The sequence below is a fragment of the Crocodylus siamensis genome, chromosome 1, assembly GCF_052110815.1.
Source record: "Crocodylus siamensis isolate JL-2025a chromosome 1, ASM5211081v1, whole genome shotgun sequence".
NCBI lineage: Eukaryota > Metazoa > Chordata > Crocodylia > Crocodylidae > Crocodylus > Crocodylus siamensis.
Window position 1 is genome coordinate 400,878,084 of NC_143395.1, and position 21,356 is coordinate 400,899,439.

The 21,356-nt window shown below is 44.4% G+C and overlaps 1 protein-coding gene across 4 annotated transcripts; it reads left to right on the plus strand.

Annotated features, from left to right (window-relative positions):
* The first annotated feature begins 1,279 nt into the window (after positions 1 to 1,279).
* Positions 1,280 to 20,849, plus strand: BKGD (beta-keto-L-gulonate decarboxylase). 4 transcript variants are annotated; one of them, XM_090030575.1, is made up of 9 exons: positions 1,280 to 1,318; positions 10,521 to 10,657; positions 11,650 to 11,748; positions 12,536 to 12,609; positions 13,434 to 13,535; positions 14,630 to 14,794; positions 15,497 to 15,646; positions 17,005 to 17,121; positions 19,874 to 20,849. In XM_090030575.1, exons 2-9 carry the CDS (start codon positions 10,600 to 10,602, stop codon positions 20,045 to 20,047), a joined length of 939 nt encoding a protein of 312 aa, XP_089886701.1. In that variant the 5' UTR covers positions 1,280 to 1,318; positions 10,521 to 10,599; the 3' UTR covers positions 20,048 to 20,849. The 4 variants fall into 4 exon arrangements, with proteins under 4 accessions (XP_089886701.1, XP_089886702.1, XP_089886704.1 ...); XM_090030576.1 differs by having other exon boundaries at positions 1,280 to 1,314; XM_090030577.1 differs by lacking the exon at positions 1,280 to 1,318 and adding an exon at positions 4,506 to 6,105.
* The last annotated feature ends 507 nt before the right edge of the window (positions 20,850 to 21,356 follow it).

The following is a 21,356-nucleotide window of genomic DNA, read 5'->3' on the forward strand; positions in this document are numbered from 1 at the left end:
AGGTGAAGGTAGACACAGCACACTTTCAGGAGTCTACAATATATTAAAAAGGCCCCATCAGATGCATACTTGTTCAACAACTGTATCCTACTTTCATGGTATCAAATTTCATGACAGTATTGTACCCAAAAAAATCTGCTACACTTCCCAGTATTTGTAAGGATTACAAATAATTATCTGCCAAAACCTCACTTTATCCAATAGTACTTCAAAAACTTTATGATGTAGCACCTGAAAGACAGGTATGGTATTATAGTTTGAGTCAGGTACTGCATTTTAAAGCAAACAGATGCTCCCAACTCATTTGGGCAAAAAAGAAAGCCTGCAAGATGCTTTAGTTAATCAAGTGCACCCTTTATCAGTGATTCATAGCCAGGCTAGTGTGAGGTATGAAGAGATAAGCAGATGAGCAAGTAAATAAACCCAGGCATGCCTGGATGATCCCCCCACACCCACTGCTTAGATCCTCTGTAAGGAAGTGAGGACTGAGATATATATATTAGCTTTTGAAGTTGGGTGGCACTCCTTTCACAAAAGTTATGAAGGCTTGCTTCCAGTCCAAACAAAGTCGAGCACCACTGGCCTAAAGAAAAGTCCCCTTAATATTTTAATTCAATAACCAACAGCCTGAACACTGTCATTTCCAGCAGCATGCGATGGGAGTGAAAGCCTGCCCAGAATCGTTTGGTTAATATCGACAGTTAACACTGGCCACAACTGCCAGCCTTTACTTTAAATCCTCGGCATTAGCTACTGGAGAGAAGGCTCCCTCGGGCAGCAAGAAGGGCCGAGACACAAGGCACAGGCAGCACGCGACGGCTCGCTTCGCTCGAACAGATTTGGAAACTAAGAGGGAAGCACGAATGCCAGACGAGGTCGGGGGAAAACAGCGGACATGCGGCTCCCACGCGGCCCCGGACGGACTGCGCCCACAAGCCGCCGCTCTCCCGAAGGCTGGAGCGCCGCCCGCAGCAACGCCGGGCGGACACCGCTTACACGCTCGGAAGAGCCACTCGGGCCGCCGGGCCTGACCCCTGCTGGGCAGCAGCGCGGTGGGGAGGGACCAGCGGCGACCACCGTGCGCCCCGTCGCGTCCCTAAGCCGTAGGGTGCTCCCGTACCACTACCTCACCACGCACTTACCCCGTCTGCACAGAGACCGCACAAGCGCCTTCCGGCGGCTTAAATACCCGCTAGATCTCGCGAGACTCTACCAAACAAACGTTAGGCAAGGCGTGCCAGTCTCGCGAGAGCGGGTCGGAAGCGCGGCGCGGGCGAGGGGGGGCGGGGCTCAGGCGCGGGCGTCGGATGCGAGGTGGGTAAGTCCTGGAGGGCGCGGGCTGTCTGCGTCGGGGGCTCGGGACCGGGGTGCCGCCCGAAGCGATGGAGCTGGGCGGGCCCCAGGGCGAGGCACAGACACCCCTGCTGCTCGCGCCCGCGTCTCTCGTGGGCAGCCCACTTGTGCTTGATGCGCCGCTGGCAGCTCGATGCCGGGGTTGTCTCGACCATGAATGACTGGAGGGGGAGGCCGACCCTTGCGAGAGTCTACAAGCGCTTCCCAATGGGAGGGTCGCAGCTTCGCAGTTTGTGGGGAGGGACGATTGCTCTCGGGCTTTCCCCCGAGCTTGTTCCTGTGGCCTTTTGGGTGGAGGCAGGCGAGACTCAGGGGTCTCTGGACCCCAAGGGCTCGGGCTAGGACGCCTGCTGCGGATTTGGGAGTATCTGAAGCCCCAGGCTAAAAGAGGACATTTGCTGGTAGCACCACACAGACGCGAACCACTGAGCCCTGTATGAAATTGGGAACTGATTTGGCTGGAAACACAACATTTAAAAAACAAAAAAAACCCCCCACAGTTGTCTGGTCTTTTGGCCAGGAGCAGGCGAGGCGAGGGGGCAGCTGAACCCCCCGGGGTCTGCACATAGGATGCCCGCCACAGATCTGGGGAGCATCCAAAGCCCCAGACTGATGTGCCTGGGAAGGAGGTTACTTGCCTGGTGGTTGAGCCGCAGACTTGAACCACCGAACTCTGCTCAGTTGGATTTGGGACTTGACTACTGGGGCTTTGCCCAGTTGGAATTGATTTAGCTGACTCGGCCTTGGACCAAAATATATTAATTGGATTTTTTTTTTTTTTTTTTTTTAGTCTGAAGCTGAGAGACAGAGTTACCCTTTCTGTACAGGAGGAGGAGGGGGTTTAGCTATTCCACACCAACTACCCTCGCCCTCTCTTTTTGTCTATATGTTTGGTCATTCATATGTTTATGCGTATGCCATCCTGCCCAACAAAGGCTCAGGGCAGCTTACAATTAGAGAATAGGGTAGCTTAAAAACAGAGCAGCAAAACCAACAAAGATATAGTTGGGGCTGGTCCTGCTTTGAGCGGAGGGTTGGACTAAATGACCTACCTCCTGAGGTCCCTTCCAACCCTCATTTTCTATGATTTTGAAACAGCTTAAAAGGGAACTAGACCATCAAAATACAACAGAGAGCCCCTAAACAATATCTCACCCTAGTTTTGTTTGGTGAATGTCTTTCCAACTAGGAAGGTCTTACTCTTAAAAGTGCTCCCAAAAGATGTCCAGACTCAGGCTCTGGCAGGCCTCATGGGGAAGAGAGCTCCAGAGATGAAGAACAGCAGCAGAGAATGAGCTCCTATATGCTTTTGCCAAGTGGACTGGGCATGCAGCTGGTACCTGTAGGAGGTCACTCTTGACTAACCTTAAGAATTGTGATGGGCATAAGAGAGAGGGTGGTTTCTTAGATATGAAACCATAGATCATTTAGGGCTTTAGATCAAATCCAGCACCCTAAATTGTACCCAGAATTGTACCCAGTGCAGAGTCTGCTAGGCTGGCATCATGTGCTCCTGGTGACCCACCTTGTCAGAAGGCATTCTGTACCAGCTGCAGCTTCTGGATGGTCTTCAAGGGCAGCCCTACATAGAGTGCATTGTGGTACTTTAACCTGAGGTTATGGAGGCTGGTGGACAGATCAGAGGCTAGGGAAAAGGGTCACAGCCTTCTCATCAGCTAGAGTTGGTTTGAAACATGCTCCTAGCTGTGGCTCTCACCTCAAGATGCAGGTGCAGCAAAGGATCCAGGAACACTCCGAGGCTGCAAACATGAGTGACAAAGGGAAGTTGCACCCCCATCAATGACAGGTGTCCCAATCTCCCCCTCCCCCCAAGTCACGTGGTCTACCCACCACAATCCGCTCTTGCCTTGTCTGGATTACAGTTTCAGTAAGTCCACCTGTATCCAGTTTTTGCCCCCTTTTACGGTTCTAAGCAGTAATAGCGTGGAAAAGACCTGATTCTTGACCTCTCACTGTCACCATAAGGTTCTGAATAGCCTTCTAACCAATCAGTAATTCATGGTATTTTACTGCTGCATGGCAAAGCTGTCTGTCCAGGACACAGCTGTGAAGAGAGGTGTCATATACCCCAAATGGTAAATTTGCTGGAACTGTACAGGCATAGGGATATACATGATAAACAGCCATTGCATGTTTTGGAGTCTGTAGTTGTGCTTTGTTGAATCACTGTCCTGCAAAGAGAAATTGGGATATTTTAGGTTTGTCCACTGCCCCTTCTTCCCACACACTAGGACAGCATCACAGAGAGAATCGATAATAATTATAACTGAGTTATTAATCAGGGAATAAAAAGAGGACTGCCTGTGCTGCCACAAGGCTTATGTGGGTAGTATGGGAACTGTGTGACTCAGAACTTTCAACAATAAAATTCCTGCTCGCCTCTTTCTGGCTCCTTGCCCTCACAGTCTTTTGACCTGCAGCTCCAGATAAAGCTGAATTCCTCCACCAGCCACTGCCAGGATTCCTACAGGCTTCCTTCCTTTCCCTGTTGCTCTGTTCTTCCTGGCCTGGCAGTCCATCAACTATCCACTTAAATTCCTTTCTGTCCTATTCGTACTGTCAACTCACTTCAATCCATGCTTTTCATTACTCTTGACACCTTTGATTTTCTCTCTCAAGGTTTATCAATCCAAGCATCCTCCAGCCTTGGTGACCCACAGCATCCACTCCTGTTCCTCTCATCCAGCTGAGTGTCTCTACAGCAGGGATGGACAAAATATGGCCTTCTGGCTGCTGCCAAGACCCTGAAAAGGGAGGGATGCACCCTGCTTCACTCCACTCTGCAGGAACTGGACTGGATGCACAGTGTACAGACTCCACCTCTTGCATCTACCCTACTCTTCCCCCCTCCCCCTGGCTTATTGGCACTGCAGCTGGGTAGTTACGGCATTGCAGGTGCCAGTAGCCAGGCTCACATAACATGGGGCACAGTGCAGTGTACCAAGTAGCTATCCCACCAACCTACCACAATGAGCTGCTGCCACCACGGTACCACTAGTCTACGCCAGTCATGGCAGGGGGCTTGGCTTGGGGCAGCTGCCCCAAACTTCCCAGTGTGGCACAGTGGTGGCAGCAGATCAGAGGTGGGCAGGTGGGACAGCTACTCTGCATGCTGCATTGTGCCCCATGTCATGCAGACTCAGCTGCCAGCAGCTGCAATGCACACTTTTAAATAGTACTTTTATACTTACTTTTGTATACATACTACAAATTTTTGGTTGTTTTGGCTTAAAGCCGAATTAATTCTGAATTCCAAATCAACTAAACTGAGCACAATCGTTCAAGTCTGTGTAGCTCTACCATTGGGCAAGTCTACCCCTTCTTAGACCAGTCAGTCTGGGACTTTGGGTATTCCCCAGATCCAATGGCAGGCATCCTATGTACAGGCCCTAAGCCCAACAGCGCAGTTCAATTGCTCCTTAGGACCTGAAAAATTGGCATCCTATAACACTCCTAGTCATGCTTGCTCTTTTTTTTTTCTGCAAAAGTATTTTTTTCTGTATAAATACACCCCCCCATACCTCTACAAACCTGTCTTGTGACCACTATGGTTAACTTTACAGTCCAAACCACACCTTTACAGTTGCACCATTCTCATTCCAGTTACAAAACTGCACTGTGTGCCTGAGACAGTCACCTTTAACCATTACAATTATGCAAAGAACCACATCAGTGCCCTCTCTGTCTTCTTTCACCTCCCTCTCTTCCAATTTCCCCACCTGTTTCCTCCGTCTTGTTCGCTCATCATTATATTCGTTGCCATCTCCATTGTCATCATTGCTCTGAACAGTCTATGCTAGTCCCCTCTCTTCTTTATGATGTCTGTCATCTCTTCCCTGTCATCTACCATTTTCCTGTAGTACCAGTACATCTCACTCAGTCCCATTTTAATGCAGACCTTGATTGCAAGGTTCATGTGTCTGTTCGTGAGCAAGTTTCTGGTGTTCCAGAAGGCATTCCTCAAGCAGGAGATGAATTGGTTGAGGTGGGCTGTCGGGGTCCTTGCTGCTTGGTCAAGTGTCCATATAGAACCACCTTGGTCAGGGTTGTGAACCCCATCGCCACGTATACTTTCTTCTACACCTCATTGGCTTATGGGCAGTACCAATGGAGGTGGTCAGTCGTTTCCACCTTTCACCAGCAGATTTGCCTGGAGTAGTTTGGTGGGTCTCTATGCCCATCACTGTTTTTCCATGCCTGCACAGGGAGTGCCTGGTGGGTTACCTGCCGGTTCAAGTTTCAGCACTCTTTCTGTAGGTCCTTATGGAAGATTCACTCCCACACAGTCTGGTAGCTGTCACTGGGTAGCAGGTCCATGGGCAACATGATGTCTCTTGCCCCTTTCACTTCCTGCATCTCATGGTGGTTTCTCAGGGTCACAGAGGCCTTGTCATGCAGTTTGTATTTGTTCCAGAAGTGTTTCAGGACCTCATGGAACCATGGGAACACCATGGTCTATGGGCTTATGTTGATCATTGTATACACCTGCTGCTGTCATAGTAGTTGGCCTACAACATACTTTACAAAGCAGGCTGTTTTGGATTCTGTCTCTGTTGCCAGTCTGCAGATCTGGTTCATGTACTTGGCCCAGAGGAACAGCAGGACATCTGGCATTCCTCTGCCTCCAGACCATTTTGTTTTGTACAGTGTGGTCCTCACCATTTTCGCCCACCTGGAGTCCCAGAAGATGTACATAGCTCTTCAGATTCTGTGGATGATTTGCTCTGAGGGGTATGTAGAAGCAGTATGCAGAAGCATTGGTAATAACACCACCTTCATGAATACTACATGCCCCCCCCGTTGACGGGCAGTGCGATTGCCATAGTTTCATCCCTGTTTGACTTTGACCTCAGTCTTTTCCCACACCCTCTGTCCAGTCAGCTCTGGGTCAGATTCTACCCTGAGGATCTTTACTCCCTCACGGTGGATGGAGACCCCTGGGGCCAACAGGTCCCCAAGTTCACTCAGTACTATGCATGTGCTTTTGCTTGCATTGAGCTTGGCCCCCACTGCTGTTCCATATACTTGGGTGTGCTGTAACACTCTTTCAACCAACCACTTGTTCCTACATATGATGCTGAGGTTGTCCTTATAGACCAGGACCCTCATCTCTTTCCGGTTATTCCCAGGGATCTCTACTCCATTGATTCTGGGATCCCACCTGAGCTGCGGTGCTAGTGGTTCCATCACACAGATAAGCAGGATCAGGGAGAGTAGGCAGCCTTGCCTGCTACCCAAATCCACCACAATCAGAGATGTCAGGGACCCATTTACCGGTACCCCACTGTTCATATTGGTGTACAGTGTCTTTAACTGGGTGACAAAGGTTGGGGGGACTCCCATGTTCTTCAGTGTCTCAAATAGGAACCAGTGGGATACCCACTGGCCTTCTCCAGGTTGAGGTTCAGCATGGCAGCATTCAGCCCTCTCACATTGGCACTGTAGTACATCTTGCAGCTGTATCAGGGCTCTAGATCTACCACCCTGGCTCTGCACACCTAGTCCTCAGATCACTATACCTATAACAGACTTAAAACACACAACCAAGACTTTGGGCATCAGTTTGTAGTAAGGTTAAGGAGTACTATAGGATGCCAATTATTCAGGTCCTGCCTCCCCCCCTTCTTATAAAGAAGGGTTCTGAGGCCTTCATCCATTCTCACCCCAGGTGGCCCTCCTGCAGGTGCTCTATTAACCTCCAGCAGGTCTGGGCCCGCCTGAAAGCAAACATAGAACTCCTTGGGCAAGCTGTCTGCCCCAGGAGTTTTACCATTCTTGAAGCTATGGAAAGTTTTGTTAATCTTCTCCAGTGTCCAATCCTCCACCAGCTTCTGACTCTTGTCCTCCCCAAAGACGTGAGTGAGCTTCCGCAGGTATTCCTGCATGGCCTCTGTGTCCTCTGGTCATGCGTTGTAGAACTCCTGGTAGAAGGCCACTGCCATCCCCAATCTCTCCTGGTTTGTACAGTGCTCTACACCTACTCCATCTATCAGGCTGATTATAGCTTCCTTCTTAACTTTCTTTATCTTGCCAAAATAAGCAAACCAATTCTCTTTGTCCAGGGGGTCCAGGCCAGGAAGATCCTCCCCTCAGCTGGGTGCAAACTTTTTTGTTTGTTTGTTTCAAAGGTCAAATCACTTCCAAATTCTATTAGGTATAGCCCAATAGTCAAGTTCCAAGTTTCAACTGAAATGGTTAAGTCCATGTGGCTCTACCACTGGGCAAATACCCTCCTTCCCAGACTCACCATCACTCGGGTTACAGATACTCCCCAAATCTGTGTCAGATATCCTACATGGAAACCCAGGGCTCAGGAACCATGTGGTTTGTTTACTAGTCTTGCTTGCTTTTAGCTGAAAGGTCCAGGGAAAAGGAAGAAAGCAGTCCTCCATTGCCACAAAATTGTGCAGTCAAGTTTCCTGCATTCAGGAAACTCACGGGTCAGCATGCTTGGGATGCAGGGGACAGGCCTCACCTTGGGAAACCACCTTTTAGCCCATGAGAGGACTGGCATTACACTTGATCAGAGCCAAAGAAGCTGGATACAAACCTGGGGGTTTTTTTGCAAAAATATTTATTTCTTTATATCTATATATAGGTCAGATGCTCCCAAGTCTCATTTGTCCCTAGCCAACAGGCAAAATAAGCAAGCTAGGAAAAATCCCCCATCTATATGAATAAAGTGTGTAACCAAGATCCTCTCATTGGGAAACTGTAATAGACTCTTGTAGGGGGCCTGCTTGCAGTGGATTGGACAAGTCTCCACCATTAACTATATAATGCCAATCAAGATGATCTCAGACTTTTCATCACAGTTTTCCTTGTTTGGGGGAGGGGTTTGCAAAAGTATTTACTTATATAACGGTACCTCTAAAAACCTGTCTTGTGATCACTGGTTCACTTGACAGTTCAAAATACTTTTTTAGTTGCATCATTCTTAGTCCCATTACAAAGACTGTACCATGCACCCGCATTCCTGCATGCTCATGCAGCCATCACCATCACCTTGAAACCATCACAGTTACACAAAGGACTTCGTCTGTCCTCTCTCTTCCCAGCTCCTCTGCCTACTTGTCCAGTCCTTTCACTCATCCTTGTTTTTGTTGTCCTTATCATCAAGGATCCTGGTTTTCTCTGTTAAAAAAAACACACATTCTCTGATTTAAAAAAGGGGGGGGGGAAATCCCACAAGTTCACTAACTAAAAAACCCCAAATCTGCATTTTTCCACAATTAAAATGAAACACCACTATGTATACAGGTATCAGTTGACACGATGTTATATTGAGATGTTTACAATTTTAAAGCCATTTGGAAGCCTACCAGTGCCTCAATCATGACAATAAAATAAATTTTAAATGCTTATAAACTTTGTTATTTGATTTTGGATTTTTTATCATGGAAAATCAGAGCTCCCCCTGCCTCCTTTGCTCACCAGGATGCGAGTCCAGCTGCAGCTGCCCCTGCCCCCCATTGCTTTGTGGCACTGAGCAGCCCTGGTATGCTGGTGCCCTGCCCGTGCCATTGCTCCTCGTTCCCAAGCCACAATCTCCTGACTGCTGGTGTTACTCACTCCTGACCCACAGCCCCCTGGCCCTGCTGGTGCCCTTCACTCCACACCCACAGCCTCCTGGAGTTCTGGTGAGCTGTTGCGGGTTGGGTCAGCACCCCTCCTGCCCCCCTTGCAGCCTGCAGCAGCTCACTAAAACTCCCTTACTGGTAGATTATAGACCAGTCTGAGGGCATTGGACAGAGCAGCCGAGCAGAATCTCCAGGGAGGCCAGCCCAGGAGCCCCATAGACAGGGCACATGGATGGGATGGGGCTGCGGACAAGCAGGGAGCAGTGGCTGGCAGTGGCAGCTGGGGCCAGGGCCAGGATTGCAAGGCAGTGATAGTGTGGGGCCAGGGCCTGGGGCAGAGCCACAAGCTACTTCCTGCAAGGTCCCGTGATGTCATCACCCCGCAATCCCAGCCCCAGCTCCATCTGCCTGTTCCATCTTGATACCGCTCCCTGCCTGCCTACAGCCCTATGCCATCCGAGCACACCCAGCCCACGGGTCCCGGGCTGGTCTCCATAAAGACCCTGCCTGATCTGTCCAGTGCCCCGGTGGTGGGTGAGGGGCGGGCAGGCCAGGGCGCCCAGGCAGTGGTGCCAGCCTGGGGCCAGCAGGACTGACCACATGCGCTACAACCTGGGCTGCCCCCCACAACAGCCCGGAAGAGCTGAGGGACCTACCACAGGCCTGATGAAATCCCTTGGTGGATTGGATCTGGCCTGTGAGCTGTATTTTGCCCACTCCTGTGCTATAAGATACTTGCAGCTTCTTTGCTTTGTTCATGGAGGAGACAGATGTGTAACTAGGGAGTTAATGATTGATGTGGTTGACTCATAAGCTGCCTGACCAGGTTTTTCTACTTTGACTTGGTGATGTGCCCCAGCCAGCTGACCTGTGTGCTGTTGTAAGATGAACTAAACTATGCTTACCTTGAACTCCAGAACTGTGAACAATACATTTTATGTAATCCTTTGCTTATGCTCATTCCTATCAAAACAACATTGCTATGTACTAGCTTATTACAGAAGAGAGACTGGAGCTCCTTGCTTTTGTTCTTCACCTAGAGAAACACTGCTATCCCTGCTCTCTTTTTTTCTGGTAGGGGAAAGCCATAGAATCCTGTCTGCCCAGGATTCAAATGGGGCAGTTTGCAATGACTTGACTTGGTCTGCAGCATTACTTACTTATATATATTTATTTTTGGATGGGCGAGAAGAGGCCACAGCCATTCTCCAAAATCATTTAAAACAATTCTGTTATATCCAAACCCCAGTCTTCCTGTTGGCTTCACATTGGCAGCCCCGCGCGTTTGGCTGGAGCCCCAATGAAATTGAGTATGACTGCCCAGAGTCAGCTGCAGGCCTAAGTTTCTAGGGGCTGTCTAGAGCTCTCAAGCAATGTTCCAAGCACACCCCCTCATTCCAAAACATTCAGGAAAGTTAGCAGCATAAACATGCACTCTGAATCTCTCTCCAAGCAACAGCAGCTTCTATATTCTTGAATGAGGCTGGCAACAGTCAGTTATATATAAAAGATTAGCATAAAAGTGCATACCAACTTTAATCACTAAACCAAAATGCTTATTAACAGATCAGTAGCTGAGAGTCTTCGGTGTACTCTGATTTGTAATTCTTTCATGAAGAAGTCGGTTGATCGTATGAGCTAAGAAATGGCCAAAGTTGAAAAGTTTGCTTTCCACGTCCCAAGTCTAGAAGAACTTGCTGGGGGTAAGTAAAGTAATTTGTAATATTCTGGAAAGTATTATAATTAGGAATGACAAACAAACTAACATTTTAAAATGTGTTTTTATCCCTGTGGTATATACAGCAATGGCTTTTGCTACCAGCAAGGCAAAACTGCAGACAGTAGGAAGAATTCAGGGGAAATAGTGCTCTTACAGCAGGGAAATTTTCTTTTATGCCAATTGATGTATTTTGCAGGTTTGTAAGAGGGAAATACAAATGAATCTTAACCCCACTGAAATTGAGCTTTTAGGCTCAGGATCTGTTGCATTTCTAAAACTCATGCCCACCCTGTCAAGCTGTGGGCCGGGATTTACAACAAGCATTGGACAACACTAATGTGAGACATCAGTCCTGTATGCTTTTAGCTGCACGTGGTTCCCCTCTTGGTGTTCAAATTGAGATCCAAACTGCAGGATTCAGCTTATTCTGTATCTTTTTTGATAGAACATGCCCTCACCTGAAGCCCAGGCTGCCCAGATATGCTTTATACATACAAATACAAAACTCCTTTTGTTCTTTTCCCCCTTCCTATCCCTTACCACAATCTAGCCCCTACAACAGAGGTCTTCTACTCTTTCTAACTATGGCTGGAAAAAATAATTGACTGAAGAAAATCGTTGAGTGCAAAGGATTTCTGAAAATCAGACTGGTTCCTAAAAATGGATTTTGGACCCTAAGTTTAGGGTTCTACTTCTGAACATCTTGGCATGCTTATTTTTTTTAAAAGGAGAAAATGGAAGCTTCTGGTCTGATATGGTATCACCCAGAAGGATTTGATTTTCCTTGAAGACCTGACTCAGAGGCAGTAAACTTCATGTGCTTAACTTTGAGCATTTAAATCAATGGAATTGTTTACATTCTTAAGTACCTAGCTGAATCAGGGCTTAAAGGCATTTTTTTATAGGCATGTTTTTTGGTGCTTAAAGGCATGTTTTTATAGTGTCAATAACAGTTTTTTTCATTCTTTATTCTAGTTCTGCAGAAAGGGCTTAAAGAAAACTTTGCTGATGCTCTGGTCTCTGTAGTGGACTGCCCTGATTTGACTCAAGAACCATTCACCTTTCCTGTTAAAGGTAACTTCACATTTCTATCTGAGGCTGAGATTGCCAGGTCTTTAGAGCTGATTCATTATGTTTCTGGACTTCTGAAGATGTTGGAAACACTGTCCTGCAAATAACTAATCTGCACAGGAGCTGTAAGACCTGGTTTTTGTTCTTGCCTCTGCTGCTGATATTCACATACTCACTGTCATTCTTTCATTGGTAAAATGATTCTAATGCCATTTATCTCACTGATGTAACTAATTTGTGTTGTGATGTGCTTTGAGATTCTCATGGAAGGCCTGTATCCAGGCCAAGTACTGTGTTATTGCTCAATCTCATTTTAATACGTTCATCTCATACTTAAAAACCTACCTGTGTACATACACAAGATAGGGAAGGTATATCCAATAAAGCTACTTTGTCCCGTCACTCTGTGTACCCTCTGCCTCACTGAAGAACTGGTATTCTGTGGTTATTGCCCATTACACTATTTTTGGGCAACAACCCAAAGTAGAGCTAATTCTTGTAGAACACTGCTTTGGAAACAGGCTGGCTACCCTTAAATGCATATCCCATGTCTACTTTCTGCTGAAATTCAGGTTTATTTAATGTAGATATGTACATTTCTGGAAAGGACAGTAAAGCAACCCTTATTTCTTTTGCATGTGAAGAGAAACCAGTGCTTTAAAAGACTTTCTGGAAACTGAAAGGAGGCTTCTCAGGACCTGGTTCATTAGCATATTATACTTCAAGTATATATAGAGAGATCTTTACAGGAATATTCTTAACAAGCTAACTGGCTTTGTTCTTATTCCAGGAATCTGTGGAAAACCTAGAATAGCAGATGTTGGAGGTGTCCCTCACCTTTTGCCTCTTGTACAAAAAGATAAAGTGAGTCTTCTACAGGCATAGTTTTTAACATTTTTTTAAAATTCCTGGAGAACACTGATGAATAGATACTCCAGGGTTTCACATGTAAAAATATTCCATAGGCATCCCAGGCTAAAATTTGGCTTGTGCTAAGCACAGAACGTGTCAAAAAAACCATGCCCCACATCAGAAGCAGTATGCATAAGTTAGTTGTTCCTCTTCTGCTGTCTGCAAATATGATGTAGCTGTTTTTATAAAAGCTGTCTGTGACAGGAGCCATGGAGGGTTGTAGGAAGGAATTGCTATAGGCCAAGACATAATCAGTATATTTATTTATTGCATGCTGCTTGTCAGTAGCCTCTAGCCACGGTCCCCACCTAAATTCTGTTCTTCATAAGAAGAAACCACCTATGGGAGTAGTGCAAACTGAAGTAGGGTTCACATTAGCACTCACTTTGGATAGAGCACAATGCCTGGTTCTAGGGACCTCCCAGAATCTGATCTATGTGACATCATTTAAGGTTATTTTTCTTTTTGATCTCGATGAAACTGACATTTATTTAATGTGGTCTGCAGGTAGAGTGGTGCCTGGTTTGTACAATAAAACCCTGCAATCTAGCAAACAAGGTGGAGACCTGCTCAGGCCATAAAGGGTGAATATAGATCTAAACTCAACCAGATTTTGGCACTGTTCTGCTCTAGAGATTTTATTAAGCCTAATCCAGACAGGTAATAATGATGTTTTGATGGGGTGCATCAAGAAGTAGCAGTGGAATTTAGCTGGAATGAGAAATACAAGGCAGGATGTGAAGCCCAAGCAAAAGTAATGTATCCCTGTTGTGCAGGTATATGATCTGAATACTGTTGCAAAAGAAATAGAGCTGCCTGGAGCTTTCATTCTTGGAGCTGGAGCTGCTTCATCTAGAATTCTTGGAGTAAATGCCGAGGTCAGTAACATTGGGTTGTATTGTATAAGTATTTAGTATTTCTCAATCAGTGACTTCCTGGAAACACATGCCCCTAACGTGCATGTATGTAGCTGTTTTAATAAAAGCTGCCTGTGACAGGAGCCGTGGAGGGTTGTAGGAAAGAATTGCTATAGGCCAGGACATGTATGTAGCTTGCTATTTCCTTTTTACAATTATCTTTTTTTTTAACATCAGTAATTAATGTCATTAGCATGGATAAGTGAATTTAAGACCTATGCCATGAAGTGATTGTTATTTCAATAACAAATCATGTTTTGACTTGAGGCCAAGGAGGAACAGAAATGGAGCTAACAGTATGCACTGTCTAATTATCACTATACCAAAAATCTCCAATTAAGTAGTAAGTGACAGAAGTGTGAGCTGAAAAACAGCTGCCAAAGTGCTGAATGATAAATGGCTTTAAAATGCCAGTGTCAGTCATAATCTTGAATGATGATGCAGATTTTTTGGTAGTGATATATACAATACTACTGTTTGAAGAGTTGCTTGCAATGTCAGGTAGGGATGGGAAGTTAAGACAACTCCAGTATACTATGGAAAATAGCATAATTACAAGGAAATTGTATAACTACACAAATGTTCAGATGGCCAAAATACAATCACAAACAAAAGAAACCTGAAGCAATTGGAAACTGACATCTTAAAAGCCTTATGTATAAATTGGAATGAAAGGATTTACCTCCTGTTAATAAATACTATAAATTGCATTAAGTTGGGCCTTCTGCTGTGATAAGTTAATAGATGTTGCCTCACTGAGAAACACTTCCTTTTTGACTTATTTATGTGGAGTTTTTTATTTAGATTGCTAAAGGAGAATACTTTTTTTAATGTTGGTGTCCATGTTACCATGACATTCAGCCAAGGAAATGAAATATTCACTGGATTTTCTCCCTCTAAAATGTGTACACTTTGCAAGCCAGTTTTAGTTTAATTCAGAGAGGTATAGCTTCTGTTGTATTCAAGAGAATCACTTCTCAGGTTTAAGTCTGTTAACTTTCTAGCAGTAAGTGAACTGAATAAAATCCAACTATTTCATGCACCTTTCTTTTCAGTTGATCCCTATTGCTCAAACTGAGACTGAACAAAAGCATGCTGTAAATGCAAGTTACACTGCTCGAATTAATCCTACAGATGGAGGATGCTTGCTGGAGAAGTACAAATACAGTGGTTTTGGATTGTTGGCCAACCTGTTTGCCAGCCAGGGCCAACCAGGCAAGGTGCACATTTAGATAAAAAGTAACTTAAACAATAGACTTTGACTAGAATTAATTTGTCTGCTTCCATCCAGCCTTTCCTTCCTGAGAGGATTGATCATTTTTAAGGCAAATATTGCATAAAAGAAATAATTTCTGATACAAAAAGATGAAGTTGATGTTGGGAACTGGATTCCCGAAGGAATTGCACTAGGATTTGAAACCTATAACTCTTAAATCTCCTCAGTTGGCAGTGAGTGAAAAGTATTGCCTTCTGAAAGTTATTGCCATCTGATGAATGATTAACAGAGTAAACTGAGTATGTCTTAGTTCCTTGTAGATGAATGTCCCCCTAAATACAACTATCATGTGATACTATTAGCTGAAAAGCCAGTCACTGAGTAGCAGGTTGAAAATGAATAACCTCTTCAACTCTAGGCAGAGTTCCCTTGTGATGGGGTTGATGTCCTTTGCATCCTGTGCAGTGCCTCTTGTGTGTATAAATAAAGGGCTTCCCTCACAAAAAAATAGGAGTCTTTTACACACGCACACCTGTTATATCACAAAAATAAATGATACAAAGAAAGCCTCGCTGGAGTGAGAATTTATTCTTTGACAAAGAGATAATGGGACACAACTTGGAAAAGGTTTCACAGCAGCTTTGAAATATACAAGACAGAATTTTCTGCAAGTAGTAGTAATGTTTACTGCATATCTGTTCTCTAGGTCATTGAAGTGAAAGCTAATGGAAGAACTGGGCAACATAATTTTATCACCTGTCTGAGGCATATTTTAGAGAAACATTATGGTGATAAGCCAGTTGGAATGGGAGGTACATTTCTTATTCAAAAGGGAAAAGCAAAGATGCATATCATGGTAAGTAGCTCTTTTCTTAAGTGGCTCTCTGTAAAAGCCACAGTGTAATTCAGGTGACAAAACTTAGGACAAGATCTACAAAGGCACTTACATGTAGCGACCCTCAACCTTGCCAAGCCTAACTTTAGCTACTTGGCTCTAAAAGCGGAATCCATAGGCCTGACTTTATGGCAGTATGCTGAGCAAGTGCAGGTCTAAGCCAGTTAATAGTAAACATGGAAGAGATGACTGTATTTGAGTTTTTGTCTGTTTGCCCCAAACTTTGGTGTTTCTAAGATTTGAGATTCATAGGATTCAGAATTTAAAACTGCTTCATGGAATTGGGCACCTACATGGTCCCTTTGGGTATGGGCTTACACTTTGTTTTTTTTAATACAAGGCTGAAGGAAGTAAAAGGAGTGCTAACCTTTTATATAGCATCCTAAGAACACTTGTCCAGGAAAATGGTTGCCTCAGTTGTAGGTTTCTCATGTCAAAGGAATTCAGAGCCACAGCTCCATCCTCAGGGAAGGACCTCAACTACAAAGCTAGAGGCAAGACTGGAACTGTGGAAACTCCACTACTCCATTGCAGATGACTCAATCACAAAGGCAAGATACATGGGGCCAAAGAGAATAAGCAAGAGGAGGGGGCCTGACTCTGTAGCCCACAGATGAAGGCAGTTCCCCAGGACAGTCCTGACACTTGGACCCTGCTTTGGAGACTGCTTATGCATTTTTATGCATGACAGCTGTGGTGCCTCCACTTGGAGAAAGAATCATCCTTGACCGTTCTGAGTCAGTCATCCTGATGCAGTACATAAAAGTTGTAGGTCCTGGGCTCTGTCCACATTGAGAACATTGTTTACGTTACTTCTTACTGCCAAGAGATTTAATACAATTTCCATGACCAAACTGGATGAGGCTTTTAATACTCTGCTGTAGGTTGTTTGTGGTTACTGTAAGAATCACAGTTTAGCTGATATTGACATCCAGATGTTCACATCGCTCAAAAACAGAATCCTGTGCATTTCACCTGTGTTCAAATGTGGCTGTATAGGACCATGTGCCTCTGATATTAAAGCAGAGAGAACCTTACGTGTTGTGTTAGCAGTTAGCCCAATACGCTAGAAGCCGAACATATGGGTACCAGTGCTTTGATTCCCAGAGTACTCCCACTGGGTATTTTGGCAGTAACAGTGGAAGAAGCTGTATGAACTTACGTTTCAGAACAAAAAAACCATTAAGACTACTGCTTGCATTGTACTGGATAAGAGTAAATGAGGCTGACAAAAGAATACGGCTGACAAAGTAAAGTAACTTAGGAGAAAGCATGTCAGTCCTAGTGCCCATAATTCACTAACAATGTTCTTGTTACAGCCCCCAGAATTTTCTGCTTGTCCTTTGAACACTGATGAGGAGGTAAATAACTGGCTCAAGTTTTTTGAAATGAAGGCGCCATTGGTTTGTCAGCCTGTGATAGTTTCCAGAGATCCAGTAAGTCTCTCTCAAGAGTAACTGTGTAGTGTGTCTTACAGTGATTTTGTCATGAGTTTTGTGATCTGTCTCAGGAAAGCATGAGATGTGGGTAGCAATCCACATTTCACTGTGCAAGAGGTTCCTAAGATGCAACTCCCTGGAGTACTTCCTAAAGGTCCTGGCTTCTAACACCATTTTTTGAGATATGCACCATGATGCTAATCATTCCTATAGCTAATCTTATTTATTTGACATTATCCCAGCTAGGGCAAGGCCCCAATAACCCTTGGGAAAACATACTGAAATCATTATTGAAGAATAAGTGAGAGTCTCTGAATTAACATAGGCAAAGATGAGTTTTCTGCCTTCCCAGGACCAAACTGGTATTTTCCACCTACGCTTACCTATATTTGGGCACCATAAATTTGAAACCTACCAAGGCCAGAAATCTGAGAGTAAACTGTGGGGGTCATTCATAGAGAAAAAGACATGCACCAGTTCTCTTGTTCTTTAAGTTACTGTTATTACATTAACTAACACTGCCAAGACTTTGGAGTGTAGACTTGTCTGATTTCTCTCATCAGTTCAGTTTGTAATCATCCACTCCAAGCATTTCAGAATACAATCTCATCCTCATAAGAGTCCCCTGTGGTTCAGTGGTAGAATCCTTCTTTTGCCACAAGGGAGTCTGGGGTTCAATTCCCAGATGCTTATACAACTACAGCCATGGAGGCACCAAATGTCTGGACTCAGTCTGGCTTTTGGATTCTGTCTCTGTGGCCTAAAGGGATAATGGAAAGGTCTGGGCAGCCTCCAAACTACTGCTTAGGCATGCATGTCAAAGGTCTGGGTGACCTATTGCACATACACCATGATCCAGAAGGATCAACAGTTCCCAAACCAAACACATCCCCATTTATTATAATAAAGCAGACAGGTGTGAAGAGAAACATTTAGGGTTCACACAGTAACCTCCATGAAGCAAATACCAGAACTTGAGTGATCGGGGTTCTGTTCCTGGTTCTGCTGGTGACCTGCTGGTTGATTGTGGGCAAGTCATTTCACCTATCTCTGCCTCAGTTTCTCCGAAGATAATGTTTAGTTTTGTAAAGTACTTTGAACCCTACTGTGAAAAGCATTATAAAGCTACTTATTACCTTGCCCCTGTACTATGCATATTAATTGCAACTGTATTTGACAATGCCTTCCTTGCCATTAACATTAACATACAAAGCATTTCTCTTTCCAGAAACGTAGAAAACTCACTGACAAAAAAAAATATTAATATAAAATTAATATTGCACTGTGGTGTTCCACTGAAGAGAAAGGGCATAACAATTAATCCTGCATTTCCCTTTTTTCAAAGGATTAAAGTACACACTAACACAACCTGAACCCAATACTCAATACATACGCTGCCATTTTGCCTTTTCAGACTGCATCATCTCTTTGATGAGTCAAATTCACATTTAGGTGAGCTGTACTGAAAAGGAAATACCTAAACCTGCTTTCACAATGCTTGCTCTCCAAAAATAGCCCCTCTCTTTCAGTCCTTTAAGTATTATTCACCAGATTCTGTCTAATGCTGTACTGCCACTAAAACTACAGACCACTCTCATTCTACCTCATTGCTGACAGTCCTTATTACAAGTTTACCCATGTGTGTTGGAATTTGATTGACACATCACTAATTCAGCTGAAATGCCTTTATTAAATCCAGTTATTTTAAATGAATGCTCTAAAATGCTATTGCAACATACCAACTTTACATTAGATAGGAATGTTACAATACTTATTGATGACTGAATCTACACCATAATTTGTTACAAGTATTTGACCCGAATACTTAAACTGGGCTAGCAAGGAGGAGCATAGCTGTCCAGTGCTGTCTGGCTCCAGCAGATCAGTCCACACTAGCAAAGGATCCATCTCTTCTGCTTCTTTTCATCCTACCAAAATCGCTCATTACTGTACATTATCATCTGAGTGCTAGAAACTGGTCAGATATAGCCCAACCTTCCATACATACTTATTTTATCATCCCAATATACAAAACTTACTTTCTTTGTCTGTTCTTGATGAGTCTCCTAGACTTACCAAATATAATCTCCTTGCTCTTGTACACCCACCTGTTTTCCTACATTATATTAGTGTATCCTTCATTCCTGCCAACATCTCTCATTCAGACTCCCTTTTAGCAAGTTAGATTTCTTAATTCTAACAATGTACACCATTATTGACACAGACTACAGAACTCAGCTCTGAAATGAGCCATGCTGGGTCCTTCAAGGTACACATGCACCTCTTTGTTACTTTGTGTTCCCTCCCAAGCTGTACCCACTGCTCATCTGTTAAAACTGAATCTGGAACTTTTTGTTGTGTGCTTGTACAGTGACCAACACAAAGGGGCCCTGATCGCTACTAAAGGGTTTTTAGGTTCTACCACAATACAAACATTGAATATTTGACCTTGGCTTAGAACAGGTTCATGTCACGAAAGAACTGCGTGTTGTGGTGATTGGAACAGATGACTGGGAGTAAGAAATTTTCAATTCCGTTTCTTCCTTTGATCGTCTAACAGGATGATCTGAGACAAGTCATTCTGATAAACTGAGATACAGAAAATTGTTGTCAGGATCATGCTAAGCTAGGTCATTGGCCTATTGCAAATTGTAAATAATGTTGCAAAGCACTTCAGCATCTTTGGAAGAAACCTGCAGTATTTAAAACTTCAGAAGAAAATATATTCATGAGGTTTTCTTTGTTCTAGGGGTTTGATCTGCGATTGGAACACACCCATGGTTTTAGTCACTATGGTGAAGGAGGACACTATCATAATGATACCACACCAGATAGCGTAGAGTATTTGGGATATTTTTTGCCTGCAGAACTTCTCTTTCGTATTGACAGACCCAAAGAGACTCATCTCATTGGAAGAGACTAAATCAGTGCACATCTTGCCTTGTAGTTGTAGGATAGCAATTTTTTAAATGAAATGCTGGATTTAGTAATACCTTTAATCAAGCACACAAACATATTTGGCATTTTATTGCTGTTAGTTTCATATCAACTTTTATTGGCCTTTTTAAAGAAGGGATATTTTCAATGTCTAGACAATCTGATTTCAGATATCACTAGTTCTATCACATGTTCAAACATCAAGAGCCAAATTATTTTGTATTAATGATTTGATTTGTTCCATTTTGATTGCTTTGGGGCCCTGCTACATGTTTAAATTAAAGCTGGATAGAAACCAACTCTAGAGTTGTTACACATTTTCAAGCACTTTATAGTTGATTGGCTCTTTTTATAGACACTTAGTCTAAATTTATTGGTGGTTAACCAGTTAATTGTGTGAGAATTACCTTTGCACCTGGGGATGGTCTTACCTGGTATGTATGACTGGTATAAATTGATTTCACAATTGACCAGTTAATTGCAAATTTATGTAATACGTACCAGTGGCCTTAGTTAAGTACCACTAGATGATTGCTCCTAGCTATAGAAATACAGTAGGTGAATCAATGAGACAGCTCCAGAGCAGGCATGAAAGGAAAAGAGCTCCACACAAGACCCACATTGTGATAGAACAGTGCTGCAACCAAGGGCTGTGTTGTTCAGACTGAGACGGCAACAGAACAAGCCCTGTCCTGTGCCATATACCAACCATCATATGTGCTGTAAGTGATCCCAGGTGGCTGAGATTAGCCACTTATGTCAGCCACTGATTAAAATGATTTAACTAAGAGGAAGATGCTGGTTGGGTCTTGTACCTCTGCCAGATCAGAAAATATGTTACAAGAGCAATGCTCCTGAGGATGTCACAGGGATCATGAGCTGGGCCACAGCCAGGGGAGCAGGGATCTGAGTGGGGCCCTCCCTCCATGTCACTGCCACTGTCTGGACTCAGAGACTGTGTGGCAGCTGCAGGGCCACTTCTCCAGTTCAGACCATGCTGCTCTTGTGTCAGGAGGGTGTGAGCCCAGAGGGGAATCACCAGGGTGCCAGCTTTGACTGGTTCTGCACGTCCCTAGCTTTAAGCAAGGCCGAGAGATGGCAGCACTTTCTATCAAGGGTCTCTTTTTGCCTGGTCTTTGCCCTTGACCAGTGCTCCCCAGAGCCAATGAAGTGTCATTTCACTGCACTGCTGCAGTGCTGTTCAGTGGTCTGCAGTCAGGCTGGGAGGGAACCCTGCATACCCCTCCCTGAATTCTGGACTTTCCAGAGGCCTCTTGGGAAAGAGCTGAACTCCT